This window comes from Aethalodelphis obliquidens, unplaced genomic scaffold (assembly GCF_003676395.1).
Source record: "Aethalodelphis obliquidens isolate GAN/ISIS:26980383/991018 unplaced genomic scaffold, ASM367639v1 scaffold9, whole genome shotgun sequence".
Taxonomy (NCBI): Eukaryota; Metazoa; Chordata; class Mammalia; order Artiodactyla; family Delphinidae; genus Aethalodelphis; species Aethalodelphis obliquidens.
This window is the reverse complement of record NW_020837953.1, coordinates 7382572-7396801: the sequence shown is the minus strand read 5'-3', so window position 1 is coordinate 7396801 and position 14230 is coordinate 7382572. Positions and strand designations below refer to the sequence as shown.

Below are 14230 nucleotides of genomic sequence, written 5' to 3'. Positions count from 1 at the left end.
CAATATATTAATATATAAATATATTTAATGCAACTCTAATGTTCAAACAGGGATTTCTATGGAATTATATCTATCTATATATCTATATATATAGATAGATATAGATATAGATAAAGATCCAAAAAACAGCCAAGCCCTTTCTGAAGAAAAATAAGGTAGGTAGACTTGCCCTACCAGGTATCAGTATTTGTTATAAAGCTCTAATAGTTAAAGCAGTGTGGGTAGGCTCAGGAATGGACAAATTGACCAGTGAAATAGAATTGAGAGCCTGACATAGAACTCCTCTGCATTTAGTGTGCATGACGGAAGCAAAAGGCAGTTACCAGCGTGGTTCAGACTATGGCAGATTCCAGAGCCAGACTGCCTGGCTTTGAATCCTGGCTTTGACACTTACTAGCTATGTGATCTTGGGCAACTTGCTGAATCTCTCTGGCCTCAGTTTTCCCAGGGGGGAAAGAGGGGCTATTCAATAAGTGGAAGTGGACAACTTAGTTGTAGATATGGAAAAATGAAACAATTCATACCCAACTTCTTACCAAAATGTCAATTTCAAATGTGTTAAGTACTTAAAGGTCCAAAGCAACACATTGAAACATTGAGAAGAAAATGTAAGTGAACATCATTCTGACTTTGGGGTAGTTTTTTAAAGAGACCTCAAAAGCACTAACCATGGGACTTCCCTGGTGGTGCAGTGGTTAAGAATCCACCTGCCAAAGCAGGGGACATGGGTTCGAGCCCTGGTCTGGGAAGATCCCACATGCCGTGGTGCAACTAAGCCCGTGCGCCACAACTACTGAGCCTGTGCTCTAGAGCCCACGAGCCACAACTAATGAGCCTGCGTGCCACAACTACTAAAGCCCGCACACCTAGAGCCTGTGCTCCGCAACAAGAGAAGCCACCGCAATGAGAAGCCTGTGCACTGCAACAAACAGTAGCCCCCGCTCGCCGCAACTAGAGAAAGCCTGCACGCAGCAACGAAGACCCAATGCAGTAAAATAAATAAATAAAATTTAAAAAAGAAATTAAATAAATTAAAAAAATAATAAATTAAAAAAATTTTTTTAGAAAACACTAACCATAAAACACTGATGTATTTGACTATATTAAAACCCAGAACTCCTTTTTCTCAAAAGAAATCTTAAAGGAAGTAAAGTACTACAAACACAAGAACATATTTTCAATACATATAGTAGCTAAAAGATAAGTATTAAGAACATGCAAAATTGGTAAGAAAGAGAAGCAAGACCAATCAAAAAATGGGAAAGAAACACATGCCGCGGAACAGCTGGGCCCGTGAGCCATGGCTGCTGAGCCTGCGTGTCTGGAACCTGTGCTCCGCAACGGGAAAGGCCAAAAGCCGCAACAATGAGAGGCCTGCGTACCACAAAAAAAGAAAAAAAAAATGCGAAAGAAATATATGGCTAGGTATTTCTTAGAGAAGGAAACATGTATGGCCAATAAACAACTGAAGAGATGCTCAACTTACTAGTAATCATGGAAACAAAAGTCAAGACAACAATAAAATGTCATTTTACAACATTTGATTGGCCAAAATCAGAAGCCTGATGATTGGAGTGAGTGTGGATCATGGGACTGCTTACGTGTCACTTGTGAGTACACAAATTGATACAACCACTTTGAAAAACAAGTTATTATTATTTTGTAACTTTGGACATTTTCATACCCTATACCCCAGCAATTCTAGTAGGTATATACCCACTCCTAGGTATATACTCCTTGTATTGCACCAGGAGTCATGTAGGAGAATATTCATAACAGCAGTCTGTAATAGAAAAACAACAACAAACCTCCTCCTCCAAGCAAGGGAATGATAAATACAAAATTCAGGGTAGGGACTTCCCTGGTGGTGCAGTGGTTAAGAATCCACCTGCCAATGCTGGGGACACAGGTTTGATCCCTGGGTCCGGGAAGATCCCCCATGCCACAGAGCAACTAAGCCCGTGAGCCACAACTACTGAGCCACGTGACACAACTACTGAAGCCCGCGTGCCTAGAGCCCATGCTCCACAACAAGAGAAGCCACTGCAATGAGAAGCCTGCACACTGCAACGAAGAGTAGCCCCCACTCGGCCCAACTAGAGAAAGCCTGCGTGCAGCACCAGTGCAGCTAAAAAATAAATTAATTAATTAATTAAAAAAAATTCAGGATAGTGATTCCCTGAGCTGGGGAGGGACAAGGGATGAGGAAGACAATATAGATAGATGAAAGTTATCACTAATGTCCTAAAATTTGGGTGGTGGGTTCACAGGTCTTGATTATATTATTAAAAATAAATTGGTGAGAATTAGAAGACAAGCCACAGACTGGGAGAAAATATTTGCCAAAGACACATCTGATAAAGGACTTATCCAAAATATACAAAGAGTTCTTAAAATTCAACAGTAAGAAAACAATCTCATTATAAAATGGGACAAAGGCCTTAACAGACATCTCACGAAAGAAGAAATACAGATGGCAAATAAGCATGTGAAAAGAATCTCCACATCATATGTCATCAGGGAAATGCAAATTAAAGCAACAAGATACTACTGCACATCTATTAGAATGGCAAATCCAAAGACTTTTTTTGATTTGGCAAAATCCAAAACACTGACAACATCAAATATTGGGGAGGATGTGGAGCAACAGGAACTCTCATCAATTGCTGGTGGGAATGCAAAATGGTGCAGCCACTGTGGAAGACAGTTTGGTTTCTTACAATACTAAACATACTCTTACTGCATAATTCAGCAATCATGCTCCTTGGTATTTGCTCAAAGGAGCTGAAAACTTATGTTCACACAAAAACCTTCACATTGATGTTTATAGCAGCTTTATTCATAATAGCCAAAACTTGGAAGCAGTCAAGATGTCCCTCAGTAGGTGAGTGGATAAATAAACTGGTACATCAAGACAATGGAATATTATTTAGCACTGAAAAGAAATGAGCTATCAAGTCATGAAGGACATGAAGAATCTTAAATGCACATTACTAACCGAAAGAAGCCAATCTGAAAAGGCTACGTACTGTATGGTTCCAACTATATGACGTTCTAGGAAAGGCAAAACTATGGAGGCAATAAGAAACAATGGCTGCCAGGGCTGGGGAGTAGGGAGATGAACAGGCAGAGTACAGAGGATTTTTAGGATAGTGAAAATATTCTGTATGATATTTTAATGATGGATATATGTCATCATACTTTTGTCCAAACCCATAGAATGTAAAACACCAAGAGTGAACCCTAAGGTAAACAATGGACTTTGGGTGATTATGATATGTCATTGTAGGTTCATCCTTGGTAAAAATGGTACATTACTTGAATGGTACATTCTGGTGGGTGATGTTGATAATGGAGGGGGCTATGCATGTGTGGGGATAGGGGTATATGGGAAATCTCTGTACCTCCCTCTCAATTTTGTTGTAAACCTAAAACTGCTCTTAAGAAGTCTTTTTATTTATTTCTTTGGTTGAGCCCGGTCTTAGTTGTGGCAGGTGGGCTCCTTAGTTGCGGCTTGCCAGCTCCTTAGTTGTGGCATGCATGTGGGATCTAGTTCCCTGACCAGGGATCGAACCCAGGCCCCCTGCATTGGGAGTGCAGAGCCTTATCCACTGCACCACCAGGGAAGTTCCCAGGAAGTCTTAAAGTAAATAAATAAGTAAACAAACAGACAAATGGTTGTTTGTCAAAACCCACAGAATGTACAACACAAAGAGTGACCCCTAATGTAAACTGTGGAATTTAGTCAATAATAATTTATCAGTATTAGCTCATCAACTTGTTCTGCTAATGCAGGATGTTAGTAATGGGGGGAAAAACTGAGGGAGGGAGGGGGCAGGTGGAAATTCTTTGTACTTTTTGCTCAATATTTTTGTAAATCTGAAACTGCTCAAAAAATAGTCTATTAATTAAAAAATAAATAAATGGATGAACAAATGAAGAATAAATGAATAATAAATATGTATAAAAGATAGCCATGGTGTCTTGAGCCAACTATTATCATTAATCCAGTTCTGCACATCTGAGAGTTATTAAAAAACAAACAAGTTAATCAAAGACAAATAGGTCCTGGACTAGAACCCAGACAAATCCAACATGATGAAATAAAAGTAAAGTCCTATGGTCTGTGCCCAGCTATCAACCTTATAAACAGAATGCAGAGATTAATAGGAATTCAGATAGGGCTAGGAGTTTCTGTTGGCTGTCAGCTCAAAAGGAAACAACAGTGTAATGCCATGTTCTTTTAAGACAACAAAAACATAATCTTAGGATATTTCAATAATATTATTACTAACTCAGGGTTTGAGATGGTGGACTGACCATTTTAATTTATTTTTAAAATGTCCCCTCGTTAACAAGAGTCCATTAAAATGCCAGTAAAGGAAATAAAAAGGTACAAACCCACAATAATGAAAAGGCTGGAAAGAAGGAGCATCAGCACATGTGAAATTTTAGCAATAGACCGATATGAAAGACAATTGACAATATGGTCCTCCTCAGTATCCTTAGAGGACTGGTTCCAGGATTCCTGCGGATAACAAGATTTGTGGATGCTCAAGTCCCTTATGTCCAATGGCGTAGGATTTTACATTTCGGCACATCCCCCCATATACTTTATAAATTTATTCATTTATTTATTTATTTTTGGCTGTGTTGGGTCTTCGTTTCTGTGCGAGGGCTTTCTCTAGTTGTGGCAAGTGGGGGCCACTCTTCATCGCGGTGCGCGGGCCTCTCACTGTCGCGGCCTCTCTTGCTGCGGAGCACAGGCTCCAGACGCGCAGGCTCAGTAGTTGTGGCTCACGGGCCCAGTTGCTCCGCGGCATGTGGGATCTTCCCGGACCAGGGCTTGAACCAGTGTCCGCTGCATTGGCAGGCAGACTCTCAACCACTGCGCCACCAGGGAAGCCCCCCCCCCATATACTTTAAATCATCTTTAGATTACTTATAATACCTAATACAATATAAATGCTATGTAAATAGCTGTCAGCAGGCAGCAAATTCAAGTTTTGCTTTTTGGAACTTTCTGGAATTTTTTTTGAATATTTTTGATCTGCAGTTGGTTGAGTCTTCAGGTGCAGAATTCACAGATACGGAGCAGCTGACTGTATTTATTAGATATGTGAATAACCCTTATTTAAAACATTTTTTAACTGTGGTAAAATATACATAACAAAATCTACCAACTTCATGATTTTGTGTTTTTTTGGCCACACCATGCTGTTTGCGTGATCTTAGTTCCCTGACCAGGGATTGAGCCCCCAACCTTGGCAGTGAAAGTGCAGAGTCCTAACCACTGGACGGCCAGGGAATTCCCCAGCTTCACAATTTTTTTTTTTCTTTTTTTTTTTTTGCTGTACTTGGGCCTCTCACTGCTGTGGCCTCTCCCGCTGCGGAGCACAGGCTCCGGACGCGCAGGCCCAGCAGCCATGGCTCATGGGCCCAGCCGCTCCGCGGCATGTGGGATCCTCCCGGACCGGGGCACGAACCCGCGTCCCCTGCATCGGCAGGCAGACTCTCAACCACTGCGCCACCAGGGAAGCCCTCACAATTTTTAAGTGTTCAGTTCAGTAGTGTTAATTATATTCACATTGTTGTGCAACCAATCTCCAGAACTTTTCTTCTTGCAAACCTGAAACACTATACTCAGTAAAACAACACATTTCCCCCTTCCCCAGCCCTTGGCAACCACCATTCTATTTTGCTTCCATGGATTTGACTACTCTAGGTAACTCATAGAGTGGAATCATACAGTATTTGTCTTTTTGTGTCTGGCTTATTTCACTAATCATAATGTCTTCAAGGTTCATCCATGTTGTAGCATGTGTCGAATTTCCTTCCTTTTTAAGGCTGATTAATATTTCATTGTACGTATATACCACTTCTTGTTTATCCATTCATCAGCTGATGGATATTTGGGTTGCTTCTACATTTTGCTTGTTGTGAATAATGCTGCTGTGAACACGGGTGTACAAATATCTTTTGGAGAGCCTACTTTCAATTCTTTTGGATATACAAAGAACTCCTATGACTCAATAATAAGACAAGCAATCCAATTTTTTAAAAGGGGGAAAGATTTGAATAGACATTTTACCAAAGAAGATACAAAGATCATGGCAAATACAAATACAGAAAGATCCTTAACAACATCAATGAACAGGAAAATTGAACTCAAACCCACAGTGATACTGCTATGAATCCACTGAAATGACTAAGTTTAAACTGACTGACCAAATCAATGCTGGTGAAGACATAGAGGAACTGGAATTCTCATACACTACTGGTGGGAATGTGAAATGATACCACTGTTTTGGAAAAATTTTGGCAGTTTAAAAAAATGTTAAACCTACATCTATCATGTGACCTGGCTATTCCACTCCTAGGTAAATACCTAAGAGAAATGAAAGTATACGTGCACACCTAGATTTGAACATGAATGTCCATACCAGCTTTATCTGTATAATAGTCAGTACCTAGAGACAACTCAAAGTCCATCAATAAGTAAATGAATAACCAAATTGTGGTACATCCATAAGATAATATTCTACTCAGCAATAAGAAGGAACAAATTACTGATGTGTGCAACAGTATATATTCACTGCAAAATAATTATGCCAAGTGAATGAAGCCAGACAAAAAGAATAGAATATGATTCCATTTATACAGAATTCTGGAAAATGCAAACTAAAGTGACAGAGGCAGATTATTTGGTGCCTGGGGGGTGTGGGGGAGGGGCAGTGCGGGGCAGAAGGGAGAGATTATAAAGGGCCATCAGGAAACTTCGGGGGTGATGAATATGTTGATTACCTTGATTGTAGTGACGTTGTCATAAATATATATATATTACATATATGACAAAACTCATCAAGTTGTATACTTTAAATATGCGCAGTTTATTGTATGTAATATTTCAATAAAGCTTACAAAAGCAAGCAGGAAGAGATTAGTTAAATAAATTTGAGTAGGGACTTCCCTGGTGGCGCAGTGATTAAGAATCTGCCTGCCAATGCAGGGGATGCAGGTTCGAGCCCTGGTCTGGGAAGATCCCACATGCCGCAGAGCAACTAAGCCCCTGAGCCACAACTACTGAGCCTGCGTTCTAGAGCCCAAAAGCCAGGACTACTGGAGCCCCCGCACCTAGAGCCTGTGCTCTGCAACAAGAGAAGCCACTGCAATGAGAAGCCCGTGCGCCGCAACGAAGAGTAGCCCCCACTTGACGCAACTAGAGAAAGCCCGCGCGCAGCAGTGAAGACCCAATGCAGCCAAAAAAAAAAAAAAAAACTTAAAAGTGATTAAAAACAATAAATTTGAGTAGACCCATAAGGAAAGAAATACTATGTAGCAATAAAAATTATGGAAAGATGTTTATGATAATTGTTGAAAGAAAAAAAAGCAGATTACAAAACAGTATATCCAGTATGGTCACTTTTTATTTTAGATAACCTGAATATCTACAGGATTCATCATTTGGTTACGAATAATGTCTCATTAAAATTAAACCACGCGGGCTTCCCTGGTGGCGAAGTGGTTAAGAATCTGCCTGCCAATGCAAGGGACATGGGTTCGAGCCCTGGCCTGGGAAGATCCCACATGCCGCGCAGCAACTAAGCCCGTGCACTACAATTACTGAGCCTGAGCTCTAGAGCCCGCAAGTCACAACTACTGAGACCATGTGCCACAACTACTGAAGCCTGCGTGCCTAGAGCCTGTGCTCCGAAACAAGAGAAGCCACGACAATGAGAGGCCCGCGCACTGCAACGAAGAGTAGCCCCCACTCACCGCAACTAAAGAAAGCTTGTGCACAGCAATGAAGACCCAACACAGACAAAAATTAAACCACGGTTTATGTCAGCCCAGAGCCATCCTGCCTGTGTGGGAATTCCCTTTCCCTGCAAAGTCCACCTGTCCCATACATTTCTGGGTGTTCCCTAATGTGTCTCACTGCACTTGGAAAGCAGTCTCGAAGTCATTTGCTGTTGTTGGCACCTGGGGCCCCTGCTGAGTTGAGGCTCCTGCATTAATGCCGCTAGCAGAGCCAGAGGTTGGCCTGTGTTATTGCCCAGGCTGCTGCCAAAGCCCCATGCATGGGGTGCCCACCATTCCTGTCCTGACACTCACACCTTAGGGTGCTCCAAGAGCAGAATGATGAGGAAAGTCCCCCATCTTGTTATCCAGCCAGGGGTCCCCACCAGAGGTCTGCTTGGGCCCCAGGTGTGGTGAGCTCAGCATGACAACTCTCTTTGTTGAGAGAGTCTGGGGCAGGGTGAGTTCAACCACCAGCCCCTGTGAGGTGTCTGGAATGACTGATCCCTCCCACTTTCTGGTCCTGGTGTGGACCAAGTTCCTCTTCCTGTGACAGTTGTCTTTCAGGGACCACCAGCATCCTCTGTCAGGTCTCTTCCAAGTCTGCCAATGAGCCTGTATCCCAAATGTGATTACTGACGGAGATTCTTCTAGGCGGCTCCTTCATGCCTGTGATCACATCATATATCACATCATATTATATAACATAACATATGTACTTACACATGGGGGAGGGGGAGGGGAGTCCCCATCTCTCCCTGTCAGCATATTTTCCTCTTTCAGCTCTAGTGTAGCTGGAAGCACATACCCGGAAAATACTAACAGTGATTCTCTCTGAGTGAAGAGATCATCGGTGGTATTCATTTTCTTTGCTCTCTTCTGAACTGTCCATTCTTATTTTTTTCTACCACTGTCCATAGGCCAGGGCCAGTGTGTCCTGCTCAAAACCTCATCCCAGCACCCAGCTCTGTGTTTGGCACACAACAGGTGCTCAATAAGGTGTGAACGACTAGCAGGTATTACTTTTCAAAACTGTGAGGGGCTGGTTTAGCAATGACAGGGAGACGGGTTTTGCACCCCGCCGCCCGCCTGGCTCCACCTCTAGCCTGTCAGGTCCCGCCACCGGCGTTTCCGCCTCTGCCGCCTCGCGGCGCGGAGTGTCTGGCGCCCGTCCTGCAGCCCTGGCGCTCTGCTCGGCGGCCCGGGGCCGCCTCACCCGCACTGGCGAGGGGAGGGGAGGGGACCAGACTCGTCTGGGAACTGGCCTGGGCCGCTCCTGCCTGGGCCTCTGCCCGCTTCCTGCGCCTCCCTCCAGCCTCCCGCAGCCTCCCCCATCAGGGTCTGCTCTGGGACCTCGGAGGCCCAGTCGCTGAGCCTCGCCCCACGGACCTGCTTCTCCGACGTCCCCAGCAGGCTCCCCGGCCGCGGCTCTGCGAGCTGTTGGGTCCTGAGCGCCCCACCACTTTGGTAAGACCCGTGCCGTCCGCAGGTCCGCCGCCACCTCCCCATCTCGGAAGGGCCCAATTCCTTGAGATCCTCCTGCTGCTGGCTCTGCCTCGACTCCAGCGCCCTCTCCAGGCAGATCTGCCTCTACCCCAGGGGCGGGCTCCGGGTAAGCCAGGTGGTGCCTGGCAGCGCTCTTGCGTGGGCAGGCTGGGGCATGAGGCATCCTGGGATTTGAGCTGGGATGGGCAGGCCTCTCACGAGGATGAGGAGGCTGGCCCTTGTCAGTGCCTAGGGCCACAAGACTCACAGTCCAGAGGGTGCAGCCAATGCTGACTCACTCAGGCCAGGCGTGGGGGTGGGGGGAGCACCAGCCCGTGGGTGAGCCACTCCCTGGCAAGGGTCCAATCCTGGAAGTCGGACTGGGTTCAGACCCGCAGCAGCTGGGCCAAGGAGGGGGTTCAGCTCCTGCAGGAGGAGGTGGTGAGAGAGAGAGGGAGAGCACACTCGGGCCGCTAGGCAGGAGAGAGTTCAGGGCTGACTGGGCAAGTCCAGTGCTCTGCTCACACATCCTGAATCTGGCCTCCACGACTTGTAGGCATTCCCTCCTCTCCATCCCCACCATGCTGTATCTTCTCCCCTCTGGACCATTCACTGGGCTTCTCACTGCTCTCCTTGCCCGGCTTCTCCATCAATGGCTGTGGTTCTAAGGGGGGGTCCTGGCCTTGAACCAACGATGAAGTCATCTCTACTTCCTCTCTTGCTGGTATCACTACCTACTTCCTTTGTTCCTCCCTTCTGCCCCCTCCCCATTTATCCCACAGCTTCCTTTATTCTGCCATGCCAAGCCCAAGGGGCCCCCCAGAAGGAGCTGAGAGTCTTAGCTTGGAGAAGAGGAGAGCATGACATTCTTTCATTCACTCATTTGATCATTCATTTACACATGGATTTACTTCCATTCAGTCACACATTCCCTTGTTCTTTCCCATTCCATTACTCACTCCCTCATTCTGTAGACGCTTACTGAGCATCTACTGTGTTCCAGTAACTGAGTGTTTGGTGGGAGAGGGGCAGGATGCTCTGAGGAACCAACACCATCCCTTCTACCTGCTTGTTCAAGGTCAAGAAGGAGAAATGGGCACAAGTCAGTCCAATTTAAGAGAAAAAGCAATGTGAGAGAGAAATAAAGAGCTGTGAACTGCGGCTGTGTGTTTATGTGTGGGGAATGAAGATACAGAGGAGGAGGATGTAATTTCCACTTAGGAGGAGCCCAGAAGACTTCCTGGAGGTGATGCCATTTGAGTCGGGCCTTGACTGGCGGGAGGGTTTGGATGTTGAGTTATTAGAGGGCATCAGAGTAGATGGAATAGCAGGAACAAGGGAAAATCCAGATGTGTGAGGGAACAGTGGGAAGCTTTGTTCATGACTTGAGAGGATTAGAAGAAATAAGTCTGGGACTTCCTGGCGATTCAGTGGTTCAGACTCCATGCTTCCACTGCAGGGGACTCGAGTTCGATCCCTGGTCACGGAGCTGAGATCCCACATGCTGTGTGGTGCAGCCAAAATTTTTTTTAAAAATTTTAAAGATTAAAAAAAAAGAAGAAGAGGGCTTCCCTGGTGGCGCAGTGGTTGAGAGTCCGCCTGCCAATGCAGGGGACACGGGTTCGTGCCCTGGTCCGGGAAGATCCCACATGCTGCGGAGCGGCTGGGCCCGTGAGCCATGGCCGCTGAGCCTGCGCGTCCGGAGCCTGTTGCTCCGCGACGGGAGAGGCCACAACAGTGAGAGGCCCGCGTACCACAAACAAACAAACAAAAAACAACAAAAAAAGAAGAAATATGAACAGGGAGACTAGGGCCAGTAGAGGACAGGCCATGTGCTCCCATGTTTCTGCCAGCTGTCACAGGCTAGGGGAGCAGCCTTGTTCTGGGTGACACAGAGCCTTGGTCATGAGGTAATGGCCTTATCCTCATGGCTAAGGATAATGGTAACGTCCTTGTGGATATTAGAGCTCTTTAATCGTCCAGGCAACCTTAGATGGAGTGAGATCTTCAATCTTAGAGGTGTGTAAATGGAGGCTGGGACACTTGGCATGTGTGTGGAGATGGGAGGGCTGCAGGTTCTGGCCCCTGGAGGGGTTCGGCTAGGGCAGTGCTGAAAGTGGGAGTTGGAGTGGATGATGTCAGAGGTCCCCTCCCACCTAGAGAGTCTGTGGTCCTATCTGGGAAGGCTAGAAGATCCAGCAGAGGGAATTCCTGGGAGTTTGGTCATTTATTCACTCATTTATTCCCTCATTTGCCCCTATACCCAATCATCCATTCATTCATTCATTCATCACTTAGTCACTAAACCCTTGGTCTGGGCAGATCCTGTGCTGAGGACTCAGATGAGGTCTCTGCCCCTGTGAGCTCCCAGTCTGATGGGGGAGCAGACCCGCACTTTACAGTGACAACCCAGTATCATTGTAGGAATGGAGATTGTTCTATTGTGTTTTGTCACTGAGTGGGAGGTAGAGCTGGGACATGGACCTGAAGAATTAATGCAGGTGTTTGTCCTTCAGCCAGGAAGGCCCCATCAGTGGGGCCAGATGAAGGATGTGATGTGGGAAAAGAAGTGTTTGAGGGAGAAAATACTCTGGGTTCATGGGGCTTAGGAGGCAATCTTCCTCCAGTCACGGGCCACTCGAGAACCAGGCCTTTGGGCTGAGGGCACCACAACCTCATCCCTCACCGGAAATGAGCCTGCTGGATTTGAGAACCTCTAGATAATTCCTTGGTCAGCATAAGCTGTAAGCAGGTTATGTAGAGTGGTGGTTAAGCTTCTGAGCTCTGGACCTAGATCAGAGTGCAAGTTGTGGTGCTAACTATTATCAAGTGTGTGACTTTGGACAGATGACTCTGCCTCTGTTCTTTCCTTTGCAGGAGAATATTAATCATAATATTGTCCTCTTAGAGTGAGGCCCAGAGATGGTAACAAACATGAAGTGCTTGCATAGTGCTGGGCAGGTGAGAAGGGCTATAATGACAGGGCTAAAATGACAATGATGACGATGACAGTGATGATGATGATGATGATAGTGATATACAGTATAGTGATATACTGTCAACTGCTGCCTTTAAAACCTCTGGGCCTCATTTTCCCCAGCTTAAAATGGGAGGACTGACCTAGCTCACTGGTTCTCAAAGTGTGGTCCCCGGACCAGCAGCATCAGTATCACTTGGGATCTTGTTGCAAATTCTTGGGCTCTACTGCAGCTCTGCTGGAGGTAGGTCCTAGAAATCTGTATTTTATTTTTTATTTATTTATTTTTGCGGTACGCGGGCCTCTCACTGTTGTGGCCTCTCCTGTTGCGGAGCACAGGCTCCGGACGCGCAGGCTCAGCGGCCATGGCTCACGGGCCCATCCGCTCCGCGGCATGCGGGATCTTCCTGGACCGGGCCACGAACCTGCGTCCCCTGCATCGGCAGGCGGATTCTCAACCACTGCGCCACCAGGGAAGCCCTAGAAATCTGTATTTTAATAAGCCCTCTGGGGACTTCCCTGTCAGTCCAGTGGTTAAGACTGCGCTTCCACCGCAGGGGGTGCTGGTTTGATGCCTGGTGAGGGAAGTAGGATTCCACATGCCTCTCGGAGTGGCCAAAAAAAAAGCCCTCTGGGTGATTCTGATGCAGGCTGAAGTTGGAGAACCATTGACTAGCTATCACTTAAGACCTCTTCTGGATTCGCCTTTCCAGGACTATGATTCATCAGGTGTGTTTCATGCCATCTGCATTTAGGGCCCTGGTCTGGGGGCTCGTGGTATAGGCACAGAGATGAGTAAGATGTGATATCAGCCGTCAGGGGGTCCCAAGTGAGTTGGAAAGGGCAGACAGACACCCTTGGAAATATTCATTGGAGTAACAGACCAAACAGAGCTGCTAAAGAGACACAAGAGTCAATTCTGTAATAAATAGCAAAGGGGAGGGAGACCTTTGTGGGCTGGAGGGGCCTCTGCAGAAAGATCTAGTTCCTGATAGTATCTTGATTCAGCCTTGCTGGAAGTCTTCTCATAAGTCTAACTGAATGATGTCTTTCATATTTTATGCCTTGTTGTGGTGTGGCGTGGACAGGACTCTAGACAACTTCCTTGCTCTATGACTTTGGTTGGCTCACTTTTCATCCCTGTGTCTCGATGTGTTCATCTGTAAGACGGGGACACGAGATTGAGTCCGGTGAGTCTGAGTCCAGACAGCTCTGGAGAGAGGGTAGGGTTGGGGACCAGAAGCTCTCTGGGTTTCTATCCTCTCATCTGCATAGTGAAGACCCTGAAATGGTCCTGACTGTGTGCCTTACCCGGTGAGATTGGGGATCCAGTGAGTTGAGCTCTCCCCTTTCTAGGCCAGTTTTCTTACCTGTCCAGAAAGGTCTCATGACACCTGTCCTCTTCACCTCACATGACTTTTATCACACTGAGCGTGTTCTTCAACCTCAGAGGCTCCTTGATGCCGAAACCTTGCTGCCTGGCATTCAAGGTCCTCCACGATAGACTCCCAGCTTTTTCCTGCAAGATGAGGGCCCTCACTGCCTATGACTGCATCCTGTTCTGTTCCCATTAGGCCTCCCACCTCACCCCTCTTGTCAGCCTATTCAGTCTTCAGTCTGGCTCTGGCACTACCTCCTCCACAGAGCCTCCCAGCTTGCCCCAGTCCTCAGTGCCATCCTTGGATCATCTTGCCACTTTTAAGGCGTGACTTTAATTTTGCATTTGTAGACACTGAAGTACTGACAGACCATAAACTCTTTGAAGGTAAGGCCTGAGCTCACAGTGATGGACATTACAGTCCTTGACTCCTAGAACAGGGCGGCCCAGAGAGAGGAGAAAACTTGCCCAAAGTCACATAGCACATTAGTAAAAGAAACAGGCCCAGAAACCAGTTGTCTTAGGCCCAAGAGGAGACATTATTAGGGATGTGGTGAGTGGACTAGAGGGGCAGAGGAAAGGGCAGAGAC

The 14230-nt window shown here is 46.3% G+C and overlaps 1 protein-coding gene across 4 annotated transcripts in view; it reads left to right on the top strand.

Moving 5' to 3' along the window:
• The window catches only part of ACOT11 (acyl-CoA thioesterase 11), a 75888-nt gene that overhangs the window by 6993 nt on the left and 54665 nt on the right, over positions 1–14230 (top strand). The window contains exon 1 of one of the 4 annotated variants that reach the window (XM_027108424.1): positions 8719–9267. The exons of 1 other annotated variant lie outside the window; for it this stretch is intronic. In XM_027108424.1, the coding sequence (XP_026964225.1) occupies positions 8854–9267 (414 nt within the window). In that variant the 5' untranslated portion in view covers positions 8719–8853. Of the gene's footprint in view, positions 1–8718; positions 9268–14230 lie in introns of those variants that run through there. 2 more of the 4 variants (XR_003433217.1, XM_027108425.1) reach the window with 2 other exon arrangements.